This window comes from Ochotona curzoniae, unplaced genomic scaffold (assembly GCF_017591425.1).
Source record: "Ochotona curzoniae isolate NIBS_2020 unplaced genomic scaffold, NIBS_Ocur_1.0 contig_3498, whole genome shotgun sequence".
NCBI classification, from domain to species: Eukaryota; Metazoa; Chordata; class Mammalia; order Lagomorpha; family Ochotonidae; genus Ochotona; species Ochotona curzoniae.
In genome coordinates this window covers 17,035,141-17,055,178 of record NW_024465885.1, presented here as the reverse complement: position 1 = coordinate 17,055,178, position 20,038 = coordinate 17,035,141, and the positions used below count along the sequence as shown (strand labels likewise).

The following is a 20,038-nucleotide window of genomic DNA, read 5'->3' as shown; positions in this document are numbered from 1 at the left end:
TGGCCCAAGTCCTGACTACTCCACTTCAGATCCAGTGCCCTGCTTGGTTGCCTGGGAGGGCAATGTAAGATGGCTCAAGTCCTTGGGTCCCTGCTCTAATGCAGAAGACCAGAAGGAAAAGCTCTAGATACCTTGCTTCAGACCAGCCCAGCTCTGGCTATTGCAGCCATTTGAGGAGTGAACCAGCAGAAGGAAGATCTCTCTCACCGTGTCTCTAATTCTCTCTTTAAATCTTTCAAATACAAATTAATAAATATAAGACATAGTAAATTGTATATTTCCTTAAGCTTTGTATTTTTTCCAGAGGGTAGAATTGTCTGCAGTTCATCCAACAACCACTCTTTTCTGACTCTGCCTCAAGGGTGCTCTTTTCCTAGATAATTCCTGCCTCCCATTGGTCTGTACCAGTCTTGGCTGTTATAGTCATTTGCATATTGAACCAGCCAATGGGTGATTTTTTTTGTCTTTTTGATTTTCAAATAAAATAAAAGCATATGTAACATTTTAAGTATCATCTAATTGGGTTCGACATGATGGCTCAACTGCATAATCTTTTACATGCAAACACTGGCATTCCATATGGGTTCCGGTTTATCTCCAGTTGCTTCACTTGTTTGATCCAGCTCCCTGGAAGTCACCAAAGGGTGGCTGAAAGCCGTGGGGGCCTGCCCACATGTTGAAGATGTGCAGGAAGCTCCACGCTCCTCATTTCGGATGGGTCTAACTCCAGCTCTTGTAGCCCAGTGGTACATGAACCAGTGGATGGAAAATCTTTCTGTCTCTGTTTTTCTCTTTAACTCTGTCTTTCCAATAAAATGAATACATCTTCTAAAAATTATTTAAGTCAGGGATAAGCCTTGTCCATTAAATGTAGTACCTTTGCCATGTATGTGAAAATCAAGTCAATTCTGGTTGTTTTGAAAACTTCTCATTTCTTTTTCATTGTGTGAATGAAAAGATTAGATTTGACAGTGGATCAAAGAGTCTGTCTTGAAGTTAGACAGGTTCAATGTGATCTGTTATTCTTTGCTAATTTAAGCAACACAAAACTGGATTTCTTATATTCACTCTTTGCTGAGGTTTTAATCACTAGTCTTTGGTAAGATTTTAATCACTGCCCCCCTGCTACCCATGTTAATGAAGTAATGAACTGCTGGGAAGATGTGCTAAATGTAAGATCTTCAAGTGAAAACAGAAAATAAATATGTTAAAATGTGTCATTTATAAGCTGTTCCAGGAGTGTTTAAAGTCATTAATCTGTCCTACCAGCATTATATCAAACATATCCCTTCTTCAAGGTAAAAACCTACGGCCGGAAGACGGAAACCAATTATCAGCATTGTATTTGTTTCTTAGGCTGACAAAAGAATAGCTGCTGGGTATAGCATCTCTGAAAATAGCAAGCCAGATCATGCTTCTTATCTTGAATTTGCAGAGTTTCTTTGATAATAAACAGTTTGATATCTGGAAATTTGATTACTTACTGTGAGCACAGTGAAAGGTACCCTCAAGGGTTGTAAAATAATACTTTTAAAACTGATGATAGCACTGGGTAGCTATCAACCTAGAAATATCTCTTGTTTGGATCCTTATAGTACCTGGAACTTAATTTTAAATCTTCATTTATTTGATAAATTGTATATGAGCTTCAACTTTTCACTTTAATGTTTTCCTTGGTCATAGAATATAGCAGTGTTAGAGATTTTTTTTTTGCTTGCTTTCTTGCTTATGTTTGCTGGAAAAATAGTAAACTGATATGAACAGAGTAAAATGATGAGAAACAGGCAGTGAAAAAGATGAAAGAAATGAAAACTGCTGAAAGGGAACAAAGCAGAAAGATTGGACAGAAACGTTCAAAGTCAGCAATGTAACATGAAGATCTGGAATAGAAAGGAAAAATAAAAGTCCCCCAAATACTCAGGAAATGGAAGGGAAAAATGAGATGTTTAGCATTAAGAGACATACACCTAGAAAAAAGGCAGATCAAATACAAAAGCTGTATGGAGATCATAAAAATTAGCAAGACACGTGGTTTTATCGTTTGGTAGGTTGCCTTTTTAGTGATTAATATATCTTTATTCTTCAAATTATGTCAATTTTTTAAACATTAAGTGACGCCTTTCTTTTTAAAAAATCAGACAACCTACCCCCTCCACACTAACATCCTATTAAATTTTTCCTTTTAGTACCACAGTAGTAACAACATTTCAAGGATAATAGGCAATTTTGGTACCACATATCTACATTTTAAAATAATGATCATGGTTTTCCATAGTCAACTTTACTCACTAAATGTTGTCAACTTAATTAGAAATGAGACCATAATTGCTTAGTATCCTCATTAACAGATTGTTTTGTTTTCTGTAGGAGTTTATTTTCTATGACCCATGTTAGTAAATGCCTTATTTAAGGTAAAGCCTCTGGCCTCGATCATTGCCATCTGTTCTGGAGCATAGACTACTGCTATGCTGGAGTTCTTTGCTAGTCAAAAATTTGCTTGTTGGTTGCAATTAAATATATTCCTTTGTTTTACATTGAAAAGTTCTCTTTATGACTAGCATCTTAAATAAGGCAACAATCATTTATTCATTTAATACATATATTTTAAAAGTATTCTTCTAAAGTCAGAGTTGTGGCTTCAGAAGTAAAACCACTGCCTCAAGTGCTGGCATCTCCATATGGGAGCTGATTCAAGCCCTAGCTGCTCTGCTCTGGTCCAGCTTGTTGCTAATGTGCCTATAAACAGGGATGAAATATGGCTAAAGTCCTTGGTCCCTTCCCTCCAGTGGGAGATACACATGAAGCATATTTGTCCTGGATTCATCCTGGCCCAGCACTGGCCTATCTCTAGCCACGGAAGCATCTGGGGAGTGAGCCAGCAGATGGAAGATCTCTTTCTATCTTTCCCTCCATTTCTTTCTCTCTCTCTCTCTTTCTCTTTCAAATAAGTAAAACATGTTTAAAGAAACATATAAAAAGTACAAAATTAGGGCCCGGCGCGATAGCATAGTGGTTAAAGTCTTTGCCTTGCACGCGCTGGGATCCCATATGGGTGCTGGTTCTAATCCTGGTGGTCCTGCTTCCCATCCAGCTCCTTGTTGTGACCTGGGAAAGCAGTCGAGGACGGCCCAAAGCCAGAAAAGCTCCTGGCTTCTGGCTTTAGATTGGCTCAGCTCTAGCTGTTGTGGCCGCTTGGGGAGTGAATCATCAGTCAGAGGATCTTCCTCTCTCTCCTCCTCTCTTTGTATCCGCCTTTCCAATAAAAATGAATAAGATCTTTTTTAAAAAGTACAAAATTAACCTAAAGTGAGTTTGTCTTTAATGAAATTGAACACTCGTTTATTGACTATAAAAATAGCATTGGAAGAAATTCCATATGGAATCAATGAAGATTGCAGAGACTGTGTGAACTCTTGAGTTGAGTTTGAAAGATAATAAAATTAGTGGATCAAAGTAACATGTGTTTTGTCAAAGATGATTTGTGTAAGTATTGGAAGCTGCTATATATGTAAAAAGGGAAGATAGAATGGATTTTACAGTATAAAAAAGAGCTATATAAAGAGCTATATTTCATAGCTCTTAATACTTAAATTACACAAACTTGTCTGTTTTGCTTCTCAAGGGCACATTTGTTGCTGTCTATCAGAGTTTGTTCAGAGAGGAATTTGTGTCAGTAATAAAAGGTGTTTATTATTGGAACTATGTCTCTTTCAATTGTGGGAACTGGTTAGTCTGCAGAGTTCTATGTAAGTCCTGCTCCTGCTCCTGGGTTTGAAGTAAGCAGCGCCACCAGTTAGCACATGACGTGGGAGGTGAGAAAAGCAGTCGGACCCCGAAAGTCAGAGAGGAAACTCCTGTCTTGAGAACATATGTAAATTTAACAATGCCTACACTGAGTGTACACTGAGGCACTCATACTTTTGAAGGAGTTTTAACAATTTTGTAGGCAACCCTCCCAAGATAGAGAAAATCCATCATCGCAAAGTGTCCCAATCATCCTTAACTTTCTATTCACACTGCTCACCAAAGGTGGCCATTATTCTTTTTTGTTTTGTTTTGTATTTAACCATGAAATTATTTTTTTAGAATGTGTCATTTATTTTAATTTTATTTTATTTGAAAGGCAGAGGGATGAAATGACTAATGGAGAGAAATCTGCCATTGCTAGTCCAGTCCCCAGTGGGCTCACGAGCTAGCTAGGGCTGGGACAGGTTGAAGCCAGGAGCCTGAAACTCAGTCTGGATTCCCTGTGTGGATGACAGTACCATCATCTGCTAGGGCCATCACCTTCTGTTCCGTCTGCTATGCATTGGAAGTCAAAGGGCCCAGGCTCTAATCTGGTGCTCTAAAAATGAGATATAGGCATGCTAAGTGGCAACTTAATACCTGAGGCGAATGATTCTGAAGCAACATTTTTGCTTTAGGATTTGCTCATTGGATAAGAAAACTTACTTTGGGACTGGTGTTGGGCATAGTGGGTTAAGCTCCTGCTTAGGATGACCAGATTCTATATCACAGTGCTGGTTAAAGTCCTAGCCACTCTGCTTTCAACTCAGCTTTCTGTTAATGTGCCTGGGAGGGTGGCAGGTGATGCTCTAAGTGCCTGGGTTCCTGCCCCCAGCCTGAGAAATTCAGATTGTGTTCCAGGTTCCTATCTTCAACCGGGCCTAGCCTAGTTGTTCTGAGCATTTGGGGAATGAACCAACAAATAGAAGATATCCTCTCTTTCTTTTTCATTCTACCTTAAAAAAAAGTTAAGAATTCCAACGTATTTGAGTAATGCTGAGGACACTGTATTATCTCTATAAAATCGACCTTTTTGGGGACCCCTTTCACCACTGTTTCACTTGGCACTATAGAATCCTCAACCCCATGAGACCCAATGTCTGAGTTCGCAGTTTGGATTAGAATGCCCGGGCAAAGTGTTTCTTTGCAGAGTTCTGTTCTTTCTATTCTCTTCTTAGAAATTCCTCAAATCTTCCATGAGCTTTCTGTTTTTACCATGTACACACAAATATTTTGAAATACCCTTCTAGGTACCCTAGCTTAGGCAGACTTGGTCAGTGTGTAGTCTGTTCTCCCAGACATCATAAACAGTCATTTTATCAAATGTTTTGGAATAGCATAGTAAAGGCCATTGGTGGTTGTTAGTCATTTTTTCTCTAAACTAACAGAATGAATAAAGTATATACATAAGTACAAAAAAGATCAATGTAAAGAATTGGCCTATATAATCATAGAGGTTATTAGATTGATTTGTAGCATGGGCTAGTAGTCTGTAGACGTCAGAAACAGCAGCACATGTGGCCATGTTATAGTCCTGATGCAAAGGCCAGTTGCTGACTGTTTCTTGTATTTCCTCATTTTAGCTGCTTAAATGAAACCTCCCCATATTATGGAGGGCAATGTGCTTTACTTGTGTGGCAGTTCAAATGGTAATCTCATCTGAAAACATTCCCACTGACAGACTCAGCATAGGATTTGACCAAATCATCAGCCACTATGGTCCTGCCAAGTTGGACACAGAATTAAGCAGCTATCTCACTATTATCTTTGGACCTAGTAACCAATACCTGCTTACTGAATCCATTCTGCATTTTACAATCTGCTAAAGCAACTCTCCTTGTAATATCTAATATCAAAGAGCAGGAAAGCACATTAAAATAGTGACTTAAATAATGAGCCTCTGTGGGCTTTCTAGGGATGTTCTGGTGATCAGTAGATTCTCAGATTCATTAGTTATCAGCATTCCAGGCTTGATGTATCTCACCTTGCAGTCTAGGTTGGCTATTCCTGTTTCTGGGTCATAGACCATATTGCACCTAGCAGCAAGACATTAGACAGTGTAATTGATATCACTTTCACTCACAACTTATTGACCACTTAGCCGTACCTTTGGTGGATTTTATTGTTTGGGTATACTTTAAAAATATATCTTAATTTTATTTTAAAGTATAGGATAGGTAGATGGAGATCTTCCATGTGTTGATTTATTCCTAATGCCCCTAGTGCTAGAGCAGACCAAAGACCGGAACTAAGAACTCTTCTGGGTCTCCCAGTTGGGTGGTAAGAATCTAAGTACTTGAACTGTCACCTGCTACCTCCTAGGATACACATTTGCAGGAAGTTCAGTGAGAAAAGAAGTAGCAGGAATTCACAACAGGCTGTATTACATGAAATCCAGGTATTCCAAGCAGTGATCTAACCACTGCTACATGCCTGTTTCATGACTACCTTTACTTGATAAAGTTTAGAAAATTAGCTTTAGTTGTATCCAATTAAGCTTTCTATTACTGAAGAAGGTATTGAGAATAGATACAAATGATTAATGAGGAGTATCTGCCACAAGGTGGAAATTCCATGATCAGATAGCACTTGGGGGGGGGGTAAAGAGAATTAAAAAATGGTTTACCAAGGAAACCTATTTTAGAGATTTTATAAATACTCAAAAAGTAACAAAGATGTTTTTACTAGGTGAATAGAAGGAGAATGAATCCATGTGATCACACTTGTAAGAGATTTTCACTGGAGAATTAGGATTTGGGGCATCAGTGGACTCTCCATTGGAAAGGAAAAGATGTGTCTAAGAGAACCATGTCTAAGAACAGGAGCTCCTGGAGAATCCACTACCTGTGTATGAATCCTGGTTTGAACATCTAACAAAGGGACTCCATACAAGTTTTTTGTTTGTTTTTAAGTCTTTTGCCTTAGTTTTTGATCTGCAAAGTAAAAAGCTTCATGTTTCAGGAATTAATTGAAAGACTAAATGAGGTGGCATAGGTAAAACACCTGGGTTAAATGCAAAAAGGTAAACCAAATGTAAGATTTTCTGAAGAACTGATACTTAGGCGTAGAAGGGAGAAGAAAGTCCGATGAGGGTGTGTTAGTAGAATCCTTTGCTCTGGAGAAATGTGTGATGCAGAAAAATAGACTAATGTCGACAAGCCTAAGTGGGAGGACATTTCATGAAGCTGAATGACAGAATCAGACTTTATGGTAAGGTAAGTGCTGAAAATAGGCCTTCTAATACAGGCGGGTTGTGTATCTTCTATCAAGCGCCTGAGAAAAAGTTCTATTTATTTGTCTTTGGAGTGATGCGAATAGAAGCATAGTTAAATGGATTTCTAAATTATTTGAAATGATTGCCAGATTATTATCAGCGATTGCCAAATTATCCCACATTATTTGGAATTTTAATGAACGATGAACTACAATTGAGTTTCTAAATGCTGATTCTTAAGTTGTTAAAATTTTTCGAAGCTCTCCTTTAAAAGCCAGTCTGATTAAAGGAGTTAAGTTGTGTCTCAGCACAAGATACTTCACTTCCTTTATTTCATTGTAAGTGCTGTGAATCTGCCCTTCATGGGTCGGGCTTGTGTGATCTGTAGGACAGGTAGCCCTGGTTCTCAGGTCCTTTGTGTCAAAACAGCCTGCTGTTTATTAGTTTCTATAGGTGAGAGGTGTTCTTTGTCTTCAGTGACTATTTGAGACAATTAAGATGACAAAAACAGTGTATGTGTCATGCTATGTTCTTATTATTTTCAAGGACTATGTGCGGTATATTGAATGTCCTTTGGAAGTATTTTACCTTGCAGGGTTGAACATAGCTTAAGTGGCATTTGAACTGTGAGACTGCAAACAACTAGCAATAGTTTTCATAATCTTCACATTATTGATTGTATGACTGTGTTATTGATTATGTTAGTATTTTCTATGTAAGTTGTACATAGTCTTGTAATGTAACATCACATAAGATCTCTGAAATATTACTGGAATAGTAAATAATTACAGCACACCAGTTGTAAGATTGATAAACTGCCAATCTTATTTTCTATAAATAAATATATATATATGTATATATATTTGAAAGGCAAAAAAGATACAGTCAGACCTATCCCTCTATTTGTCTGCTCCCCAAATGTCTGCCACAGCTGGGACTGGACCAGAGTGGAGCCAGGGCTCGGAATTCCATCCTGGCCAAGTCCCAGGCACCTGGGCCATCACCTGCTGCCTGTCAGAATGCACAAAAGCAGAGCAGAAATCAAATCCAAGCACTCCAATAACGAATGTGCATGTCCGAAGCTTTCTCCTAACAATGGTGCTGAATGTTTGTCCTGCTTTTTAAGAGTAGGGGCTGAAGCTTGCTAGCATTATGGCGTTAAATGGATCTTTAAATATGTCTCATTTCACTTTTCTTTTGCCCACCTTTGTATCCCACTGAATGGTACTGTTTTCTTGCTTCTAAACTGGTGATAGAATGCATATAGGAGTGAAGATGAAGAAGAAATATATTAATCTTTGCACTATCTGACTGTAATCTTAATTTTTCAAGAGTACAGATCTGTATCATTCCTTTACTTCTGCAGCACAAATTTTTGTGAGCCCGATTTCAAACGTGTTGTAAGGATGACATAAGTAGATTCCTGTTTTGGTCAAAAGATGGCGCTGTTGGTGTATGATTTTTCCCCCTGCAGTTTGAGCTCAGTCCTTAAATGCAGAAAATAGTTAAATTTAGTGATTTAATTAACACTGACCCTCCCAACAGAATGCCAAATTTTCTAATCAAGTACCAGAATAGATCAGAAAAAAAATTATTTTTAAAATGTGTTAGGTGGTTTTGATAGCTATTTATAAAAATAACATTCTCTGTTTGAGACTCAGAGATTTGCCAAAGGAAAAATAGGGCACTTTGCATCATGATTTTAATTTTGGTTAAGTTTTGAAGTCTCCTCCCTTTGGAACTTTGATTGCTGTCAGAGTTCCATGACATTTTATTGTTTTGGTTACTTTGGTTTGGTTTTCCAGTTCATTGAAATTATGTTGTTCTCAAGTTTTTATATACACACACATGTTCATATATACACATATATATGTGTTAACATATAAACATATAAGCATATACATATATAAACATATATATATGTTTCATATATAATGTTATTTTAAAGCGAGGTAATCATTTTTGTTTAATTTTCCTTCGTCCCCATAGTTCATTTCTTTTTTTTTTAATAACATTGATTATGTGATACAGTTTTATAGGCACTGGGATTCTCCCCACCCCTCCTACAACCCTCCCCCCATGGTGGATTCCTCCACCTTGCTGCATAACCACAGATCAAGTTCAGTTGAGATTCCTTCATTGCAAGCATATACCTAGCATAGAGTCCAGCATCTTGTTGTCATAGTTCATTTCTTAACAATTTGAAGACTAAATGGCCTAGTCTGAAAGTATGAATCTCTCTCTGTGGAGCTTAGGAAAGTAATACATCCTTCACCTCATTTCTAAGCTTAGGTAGCTCTAGAGGTTTTGTTGTCCAGTTATTTTTGTTGTTGTTGCTTGTTTGTTTTAAGATTTATTTTATTTTTGTTTGAAGGGAAGATTTTTACAGAGGAGAGACAGAGAGAGAGAGGTCTTCCATTCACTGGACTAGAGCAAGGCCAATGTGAAACCAGATGCCAGGAGCTTCTTCCATGTCTCCCCCGTGTGTACAGGGAGCCAGGGGCAAGAACGTGATCATCCTCTGCTGTCCCATGCCGCGAGTAGGGAGCTGGATTAGAAGTAGAACGACTGGGGCATAAACTGGCACCCATCAGGGATGCTGGTACTTGCAGGCAGAGGATTAACACGATACGGTGGCAAAGCATTCAACATTGGGAAATAAACAATGGGAAAATAGCTTTATTTTGATTAGACAAAATGGTATTTAAGAGAATACAACTACACAAATCTAAACATTTTTTGGATGGAGAAGAAAGGAAGTCTTGGTATACTGAGTTTTTCCTTCACACCTTCTACATTTGGATCAGTTTCCTTCAGGGCCTCCTTAGATACCAGAATCTCTATACAACATGGCATAGAATTTACATACAAGCTATGACTACCCTTTCAAGTTTCTGTATACTTTAAGTCATTTCTAGATTACTTATACCCAGTGAAATGCAAATGTGAAATGAATAGTTATGCTGTATTATTCAGGGAATAATTACAAGTGAAATAAGTTGAAAATTATGTTATATCACATTGGGTTAAGCCTCTTCCTGTAACACCAACAATCCATTTGGAGTGATGGTGTTATTCCTAGCTTCCCTGCTTCCAAATTTACCTGGGAAAGCTCAAAAGATGGCTCAAGTACTTGGGTCCCTACATCCTTGTGAGAGATCTGAATGGGACAGCTGCTGGTTTTGGCCTGACCCAGTTTGTCCTTTGAGGCCACTTAAAGAGTAAGCTAACTAATTAACTAAATAAGAGTTAACCGGCAGATGAAAGATCCCTTTCTCTCATTTCCTCTCCCTGTCTCTGTCACTCTGCCTTGAAAGAAACAGAGTGAGAGAGAGAGAGAAAGAAGGAAGGAAATAGAGGAAGTTTACACATGTTGAATACAGGTGTTTTTTTTCCCCCTTGATATTTAGAATTCACAGTTAGTTAAATCCTTGGATGCAGGATTTGAAAGTGCAAAGGGACAACTATATATTAGAATGAGGAAACACTGGTGAACTCCTGCATAAAAACTGATTGTAGATTCACTTATCTGACACTGTTTACAATTAACAAGTAAAGTACTAATTTGTGAAAAGTAATTAAATTAAGCTTTCCTTGGAAAGCTATTGTGTACTGCTATATGTAGACCTATTCAGAAAATGAGTAGCTTTACAGCGTAACTCATTTGAATCTAAAATGCAAGCCAAAGTTATTTTTAAAACTTGAAATCACGTGTTTCACAATTCAGTTATATGGCTTTTAAATATAATACAGTACATATTTGCTAAGTGCCATTCCTCCCTCCCCCGGAAAGTTCTAGATCATTTTGTAATCAAACATTGATAATTTTTCAGCAAAACCTAGACAACTATATTGACAATAAATCGCATTCCATCAGTTTCGGCCAGATTTTGAAACAAAATGAAATCTGACACAGACTTACTTAGATGCTTGTAAATGCTACAGGTTATTTATTTGTTTGTTTTTTATACAGTAGAATATAAGAGAGCTGTGCTGTTAAGAATATCTGTGTTGGTAAGAATATGCTGTGTCCTAGTCATGTGAGGTAGAATCATATTTCAGTTGAAGTTGAAGCCTGCAAGTTGAAGCCTGATCAGCACCTATATGAGAAGATTCTGAGGGGAATATTGCTTTGGGGAAATGGCAGAGGAGTTCCAGTATGCGGCAATTTTCCTACTTTAGAAGTACTTTTCTGGCATTGCATTATAGTTAAATGTTATGTATTGAGTAACACATAAAACACAACAGTGTTAATAAGTTTCCATTTGTTTCCTATATTAGATCAGCCTTTTCTTTAATCTGATCAGATAAATATTTTAATTTCTGCTGTAGTCAGACAACATCTGTTTCTGGCTTCCTGTTTTAGGCATCATTGGAAAGCTTTGCTGCTGTTATTACTCATAGTAAGATGGTGAATAATGCCAGTGTTCACACTTATGGTGGACTCGTGACTGTTGCTGAAGGACTGTGCTATTGTTTTTTAAGATTTATTTATTTTTATTGGAAAGTCAGATTTGCAGAGAGAAGGAGAGACAGAAAGATCTTATGTCTGCTGGTTCACTCTCCAAGAAGCTGCAGCACCCGGAGCTGAGCAGATCTGAAGCAAGGATCCAGGAGCTTCCTCTAGGTCACCTACATAGGTGTACGGTTCCAAGGCTTTGGGCCATCATCCTCCATTGCTTTCCCAGGCCACAAGCAGGGAGCTGGATGGGAAGCGTAGCATCCAGGATATGAATCAGTACTGATATGGTATCTTGGAGCATGCAAGGTGAGAAGTTTAGACACAAGGCTACCACATCGGGTTCAGAACTATACTATTATAGTAATATAGGAGAAAATAGTGGACAGGGTGTGAAGAACAGAAAGGGTGGAAGGGGAAATCCCTGAACCTGTGGAACTATATAGTTAAATTTTTTTTTTAAAGATTTATTTTTCTTATTATTTTTTTTATTGGAAAAGCGGATATACAGAGAGAGGAGAGACAGAGAGGAAGATCTTCTGTCTGATGATTCACTCCCCAAGTGAGCGCAACGGCCAATGCTATGCCGATCTGAAGCCAGGAGCCTCTTCTGGGTCTCCCACACAGGTGCAGGGTCCCAAAGCTTTGGGCTGTCCTCGACTGCTTTCCCGGGCCACAGGCAGGGAGCTGGAAGGGAAGCGGGGCTGCTGGGAGTAGAACTGGCGCCCATATGGGATCCTGGGAGTGCAAGATGAGGACCTTAACCATTGCGCCACCGTGCCGGGCCCTTAAATTTTTTTTAAAGAAAAAAAAATCAGCAACATCTTATTACTTGGGGTTTGTTGAACGATGAAACTTCTACTCATTGAAGAGCCAAGAGCCACTGTTTATCTGAAAAAGGTTAGCAGTGACTAGTATTATGGCAAAATGAATATAGCTCAGTTACTTAGTTTTCCTTTCCTCTAATTCTTATTTTTTGCACTGGGAGTGGGCATTCAGTGTGGCTGTTAATGTGCTTTGTCATTTGTGATATCTGTATCCCACATCCAAGTGTCTGGGTCCCATTCCTGCCTTTGGTTCCTGATCCCAACTTGTTACCAGATCCTGTGATCTTGGGAGTCTTCTGTCTCAAAGGCCCTGAGACCAACAGCGGGAGGAGTGACAGTGCTATTTGGCAGCAGAAACACTGGAGACAAAGTTTTGGTGAAGAATGCCCAATTATTTGAGTGAAATCACAGGCTTATATAGGAGAAGGGGGCAGGCGGAAGGGTGGTCCCGGCAGTACTTCCATCCAATAACAACATTGTGACTGGCTGACACATATGTCTGTCTCTCTGGACCCTTCAATGAAGCAAAAGGTCAGGAAGCACAGGAAGCACAGGAAGTTGTATCTCAGGACAGACTCCTTACCTGCAGAAAAGCAGGATGAATGAATGTAGCATTTGACTTCGTATAGTTGTTTACCAAGGAAGTCCTAGCTAAGTAGGGAAGAGAGACTGGAGTGTGGCCCATTGCTCTTGTTGCATACCCAGTGAACAGGCCATGTTGGTTGTGTTGGCTAAGGGCATAGTGTGCCATGTGCCTATGGCCTCCTGTATGGGCTAGGCAGGCGGAGATCCGGGGGTGATCTCCCATACTGTGAAATCATGATGATGACTCCTGCCAGTCGTGTGAGAGATAGAGAGGTGGTTCCTGGCACCTGGCTCTGGCCCAGGCCTATCCCAGTCTGTTGAAGGCATTCAGAGGGTAAGCCAGCACGTGGAGCTCACTCTCTGTGACTCTGTGTCTCTGTCTTGCTGCCTCTCTTTTTATTATTTTAAAGTTTTTTTTTTAAGTACTAGATTGCACATAAGCTTATGCATGCATGGAGAACCGCTTCCTTCTACTAGACCACATGCAGCATGTCTTATTCTGTTTCCAGTGCTGCCTTTTTAGGTGGTGAATACCAGTTTTTCTGGAGTTTATTGCTGTTATCAAAATCTAATTCCTAAGTATCTTTTTCTCTGCAGACATTTTGACATTGTGTATGTGTGTGAGTGTATGTGTATAAATGTGTGTGCTTCAAACATTTATTTATTTGAAAGGTAGAGCAACAGAGAGAGCTTGGCTTCAAAAAACCAAGTCTCAGGCAGGCAAAAACAGGAGCGAGAACCCCATCCTGGCCTCCCACATGGGTGGCAAGGAACCCAGTACTTGGCCCATCTTCTGCTGCTTTCCCAGGCACCTCAGCAAAGAGCTAGATTGGAAGCAGAGTATTTAGAGTCTCACCACCCTGTGATATGGGATACTGGCATTGGAAGTGGTGGCTTAATCTACTGTACCCCAATGTCAGCCTTATTTTAAGTTTCTTGGTAGAGTTTTTTTCTGATTGAATCTTCATTTCTCTTTTAAAACAACATTTTTGAAATCTCACTCTCTTCAAAATATGTAGTTGGTTCTTTGTTTATGATATATAAATTTGTGATAATACTTGTAAGAATCTTCTATTTAAAATACTTGTGTCCGGACAGGGCTTGGAGAAGCTGTTGAATTTATCTGGACAATAAGATGCTGAACTCTGCATGGTCCATGTCTGCAATGATGGAATTATGACTGGTTATGCTCTGTCCTGCTGTAATAATATGGAGGAAATCAATATGGGGGGAGGGCTTAGGGAAGGGGTTGGGGGAATCCCAACTGTGTCATAAAATGAAATAAAAAAATACTTGTGAATTGTTAGGGAAATAGATGATTTGTGCTGATGCTCTATTTGGTCAGCACGTTCTGCATATGTTTTTGAGTGTTTATATGTTAGAAAGAAGTTCATATCCACATAGTTTGTTGTGAAAATGTCATTTTTATTGCAAGATGCAGATCAGTATTGCTCTTTAAATCAGTGAAATAATCTGATTATACAGTTGTTGAATGTTCTATCCTTAACTAAATTTGAATACTCTTAACCATTTATGTATTAAATATGAAAAGTATGTGCTTTGATAAATTCTGACTACAGAAGTAGTTTTATACCAAGTAATATTATACCACAATATAAACTGATTCAATTCATGAGAAAAATGTCATTTGTGGGATAAGATAATTCTCAGCATAAAGAAATCTTACTATGATTTTTGCAAGTGATGTTTTGCTTTCCACATATTTTCTTCCTGCTTTCCTTGATCTTTGAACATGAATCTATGGCAAGCAAAAGGTGCAAAGTAATATTTAAGCGACAACCATCAGTACCAAATTATCAACCATCATTCATAGGAACCTTTAACATTTCCCCCAGGGTTTTAAAATTAACCCAGTTAATATTACCACAGACAATTTCTTTGTTTAGAAATTAATACAGGTAGTTAAGTTTTATCAAATTTTAGAATAATAAGTTATGACTGTTGGATGGATAACAAAGCCAAGGAATCAGCCAACATGGACAGCATTAAAGAGATTAAATTTGTATCATGTCAGGACCATAATGTTTGCAAATGATGAGGTTTCTCTAGGCTTCTCTATAGCTTTGTGTAGCTTTTTTCTTTTAAATATTTATTTTATTTTTCACTGCAAAGTCAGATATACAGAGAGGATGAGAGACAGAGAAGAAGATCTTCCGTCCAATGATTCACTCCCCAAGTGAGCACAGCGGCTGGTGCTGCACCAATCTGAAGCCAGGAGCCAGGAACCTCCTCCAGATCTCCCACACGGGTGCAGTTTACCTATTGCTGTAGTCAGTAGAAAGTATAATTTAGGGCCCAACGCAATAGCATAACAGCTGAATTCCTCGCCTTAAACAAGCCAGATCCCATATGGGCGCTGGCTCTAATCCTGCCAACCCCACTTCCCATCCAGATCCCTGCTTGTGGCCTGGGAGAGCAGTCAATGACAGCCGAAAGCCTTGGGATCCTGCACCCATGTGGGAGACCCGAAAGAGCTCCTGGCTTTGGATTGGCGCAGCTCTGGCCGTTGCATCCACTTGTGGGGAGTGAACCATTGGAAAGAAGATCTTCTTCTCCGTTTCTCTTCTTCTCTGTATATCTGCCTTTACAATAAAAATAAATCTTAAAAAAATAGAAAGTATAATTTAATTTTATAAAATTGTAGCAAACTACGCTTGCTTTAGTGTGCCGGTATGAAAATGGAAAGACAACAGCAGGTATGTATTGGTTGTTTTCCTGCTGTCATATATTACCACTAATTATGTGGCTTAAAATAATACATGTTATCATTCTGAATGGCAGACGTCCAAAATGGGTCCTTTGAGGCTAAAGTCAAGGCCCTGGCAGAACCATGTTCTTCTTGGGGATTCTGAAGGAAAATCGCTTCTCTTTTTACCTCCCAGAAGCAACGCATGTTCCTTGACTCATAGTGTTTGGCTAGCAACCTGTCATCCCACCTTAGCTTTCATCATCTCATCTACTCTAGTTTTCTTATCCTCCCTCTTTCATTAAAAATGACCTTTGTTGACTGCATTAAAACTAGTTTGAGAATCCAACTATCCTTAGGTTTTGGGGATTAGGGTGTGGACATGTTTGGATGATCATTATTGTTCGTAGCACAGGATGTTATCCCATTGGCAGTTCATCTCAGGCATCTAGATGTGAATCTTTTGTTTTCCCCATCAAGTATATATAATTCTTCAGTTTGGAAATATAGAGACAGAGAGGGTAAGCAAAAGACAGAGAGAAACAGGCTCGCATCTGATGCTTCAATCTTCAAATGCCTGCAATGGGTACGACTGGGCCAGACCAAATATGGAATCCAGGAGCTCAGTCTGAATCTCCATGTGAGTTGCTTGTACCTAACTACATCAGTCGCCACATGCTGCCTCCCCAGGTCTGCTTTAACTGGAAGCTGGGACTGGGAGCCAGAGCTGACTCAGAGCTAGGTGCTCCAACATGGAAATGCTGGCATCCTAAGCTTAATTTTGACTCTTCACGCAACAGTCCCTGAGGGCGGTATCTGGAGCACAGTGAAAAATGGGGGAAAGCTACATATAAAAATGATTTCTTAGAGACTAACAACAGATTCTGAAGTAAGCTATAAGTGGCAAGTGTTTAATCATTGAATACATAGGAAGTCTAGAATTCTGTATACCAACATTTTAAATTATCTGGAACATCCATGAATACATTTTCTAGAGAAGTCATCCATTAAGAGCCAAAATTGTAAAAAAGAAAAAAAAAAGTAACGTAATCTCATTGGAAGAAATTGTGATATTTTATCATACTGTAAGTGCTCCTCTTTAATTTATGCAATTGTAGAACTAAGATGCATGATATAAAATTAAAAATATAAATGCACTTCTAGTTACCAGAAACTTTCCCTTCCTCCCTCCCTCCCCCCAGCCTTGTCCTCCAGAAGCAGTTGCTTCTAATTATTTCTGTCCTTAATTTCCTCTCTAGGTTATCCTAAATTCTAAAAAGCATATTTATCCTTAACTTTGAAAGAATGCATCCACTATAGATATTGGTGACTGCCCATGTTTCTGCCAGCCCTCTTGCCACCACCCTGCACCCCGTGTGCTTGGGCTTGCCCATTTCCTCCTCTTGTCAGCTCTGAAATTTGGTGCTGTCTGCTTGGACCCACGTTTTTTGTTCTGTTAGTGGTGGAAAGTTGCTTTTTAAATACTTCAGTCTTTGTTTTTTGTCCTTTTTAAAATAACCAGAAATAACTGTTAGCTTTTGTTTTTCACAAAATAAGCACTTAAATACTTTTCCTGATTCTGTTTTTCTTCTGCTTTGTCAGTGTCTTAGTCACTTCTTTATATAAACCTTGGTTTCAGATAGTTACACTCTGAGCATCGTAGGCATAGGAATTGAGGGTGGACAGGATTCAGCTTGTGATACACTTACCTCCATGTTATATTCTATGTCTGCCAGCTTGAATTCAAGCTTAAATAACTCATATGCCTCCTTATCTCTGGAAAATGCTATTATTATGTTGATTCAATCCCATCTCCCAAAATTCTCTGTATTTCTTCCTAGTTATTCTGTTAATTGAATTTTATATCTATTTGATTACTCTGCTTTGTCTCTTTTTAGTAAATATTATTCTAACTTTTTGGAGCATTTTCCTGCAACTTTAGCTTTTAACAAACTGATACAAAATACTTTTTATTTTGGTAGCCTGATATTTCATTTCCAAGAGATACCATTTTTTATATTGCATTCTGTTTTTTACTGAGGTTTAGCTTTGCTGATTTTCCAGCCTTTATTAGATTTTATTTTTATTTTGTTTCCTATATTTTCTACTTTTTAAAATGAATTTTTGTTGTTTTTTTTCTCTCACCCTTTCTCTTTATCACTCTACCTTTCAAATTAATCAATCTTAAATGCAAGCTTTATAAAATATGTGAATATGAAATCTGCTTTCTTATTTGTACTTTCAATTTATACCTTATTTTTTCCATTCTCATTGATTCAAAGATGAACTCAATATTCCATGTTCTACCCACCTCATCCTTTCCTTAAAGAACAAAGGATCTACAAGTCACCATTGCTTTCTTTTTACTTAGAATGTTTTCCCATTCACTCTAGGATAAATGAGAAATATGTATAAGGCTAGAAAACATTCAAAGCTTTTGCAGTCTGAGTTAGAGTAAAGTTAGTTTCAACTATGCAATCTTTGCCTCAGACCCACGGTTTAGTTTTAATATACCTAACTAATCTTTTGCATTCTCTGATTATGTGCAGGTCTGCAATTAAGGCTTTACGCCCCGGAGGGTTACTTGTGTACTCTACATGCACACTTTCCAAGGCGGAAAATCAAGATGTAATCAATGAAATTCTAAACTCCCACAGTAACATTATTCCTATGGACCTTAAAGGAATAGCAAGGACTTGCTTGCAAGACTTCACATTTGCTCCCACTGACCAGGAATGTGGGCTGTTGGTGATTCCAGATGAGGGCAAAGCCTGGGGCCCAATGTATGTAGCCAAACTAAAGAAAACATGGAGTATAGCCAAATGGTGACATGAATTTTTAAAACATGTTAATATATTATTATATTTATTATCCTGCAATCTTTATATGTTAATATTTAAATAATCTTACAGCCATTTTTCTTGTTTGGAATCCCTTGTAGTTAGTACACTAGAATGCAGACTTAAGATTTTTTCAGGTGGATTTTCTTAGAAGTCTATGTGTAGCAATGAATTCAGGTGGTGCAGATGGTGTTTGTTTTATATAATAAATCTGCTGTCTTTTACTTGACATTTTATAGTTAAATTAATCAAGGATACAAGGTGTAGTACATAAAAATGCTAAGAAATTTATTCTCTCCGCAGTCTTAGGGCTTTGAATGTTTAAGAATGCACAATTGCCAATACCCTTAGCATTTTTCTGCTTAACAGAGTTACAGATTCTTTTAAGAGTTATTCCCTTTTTCATTGTTAAGAACTGATTGTTATTCTGTGACTAACTTCTTAGCCATAGCATTGCTAGTTCTAGCAAAATGGGTTTCTTATTTGCCAAGTTGCTTTCTGTTAAGAACATCTTCTACATAAGCAAAGGTCGGTGGTTCTATTGACATCAGCTTTAGTTCCCCCATGTTTTTTGTGTGTCAGTATTCACAAATCCAAGTTGAAAGGGTAAATTATGTTGAGAAGGATTGAATATAGCAGATTCACATGCACATTCTTGGCTTTCGACATTCAGCTTGTAAAATAATGGAGTCTGTCCAGCAGGCTATAGAGCAAGTTCTTGAGACCAAACCAGGATGATTAACAACTGCAGTAACTGAAGTATATTTGGAGAGTTTTCTTGCATCACTGTTGGCATAATGAACATCACAGAATCTGATTCTCTTACAGTTGCTGTCTACAGGGGTTTTTTAATTTCACTCTGTTATAAGATGGTTTATGAGGGTATGATGTTACGTATTTGTGCACAGGAAGGAGAAACTGAATAAGGGTGGATTCTGCTATTACCTTACGCAGTAGCATTTACTGAATGTCCCTCTATTTACATATATTCTGGGAATATTATATATATTTTCCCCAGAGTGGTTAGGGCTTTGCTTCAGGTTGAGATCATGTGTTTATGTGTTTTTTGCAGAAATGGCTTCACTTGGATCTAAGCATAATTTTCTAGCTTTTAAGGAAAACTGTGTAACATATTTCGAAAGACTGTGTCTGTTTAGAAATTAGATTTTGTAATTTAAAATAAATTCTGATTATAAAAATTTTGTTTACTGAATGTTTTCAGTTGCTCACTGTGTTCTATGAATTTTATGTAGACTATTCATTAATTTTTTAAGTAAACTGGGCTCATATAACTGGGATAACCTAGGACAGTTTTTTTTCTATACTCTCATTCTATTGATATAGAGAAAAATACTTTTTTATATGTAATTTATGCTTACTGATTTGTTTTTTTCTGTTTGGTGCTATTTATTGACATTGTAGGTATACAAAGCAAATTTCCTCTATGTAGATTAGTCAGAATAAACTTTCACTATTATCTTTGATTATTTTTCGACTGTAATATCATGAAACAGTCTGTATACTTATAATATACATATCATTCTATAATTATTGAAAAATAAAGGCATGTGTAGTTTGTATACATGTTTATTATTTTCAATAATTGCATTAAAACAGCTA

General features: G+C 37.9%; 1 protein-coding gene across 1 annotated transcript in view; it reads left to right on the top strand.

Moving 5' to 3' along the window:
- The window catches only part of NSUN3 (NOP2/Sun RNA methyltransferase 3), a 52,671-nt gene extending 32,918 nt beyond the window's left edge, over positions 1–19,753 (top strand). The window contains exon 6 of the mRNA XM_040980605.1: positions 18,128–19,753. Coding sequence (XP_040836539.1) covers positions 18,128–18,407 — 280 coding nt within the window. The 3' untranslated portion in view covers positions 18,408–19,753. The remainder of the gene's footprint in view (positions 1–18,127) is intronic.
- Positions 19,754–20,038: the final 285 nt, after the last annotated feature.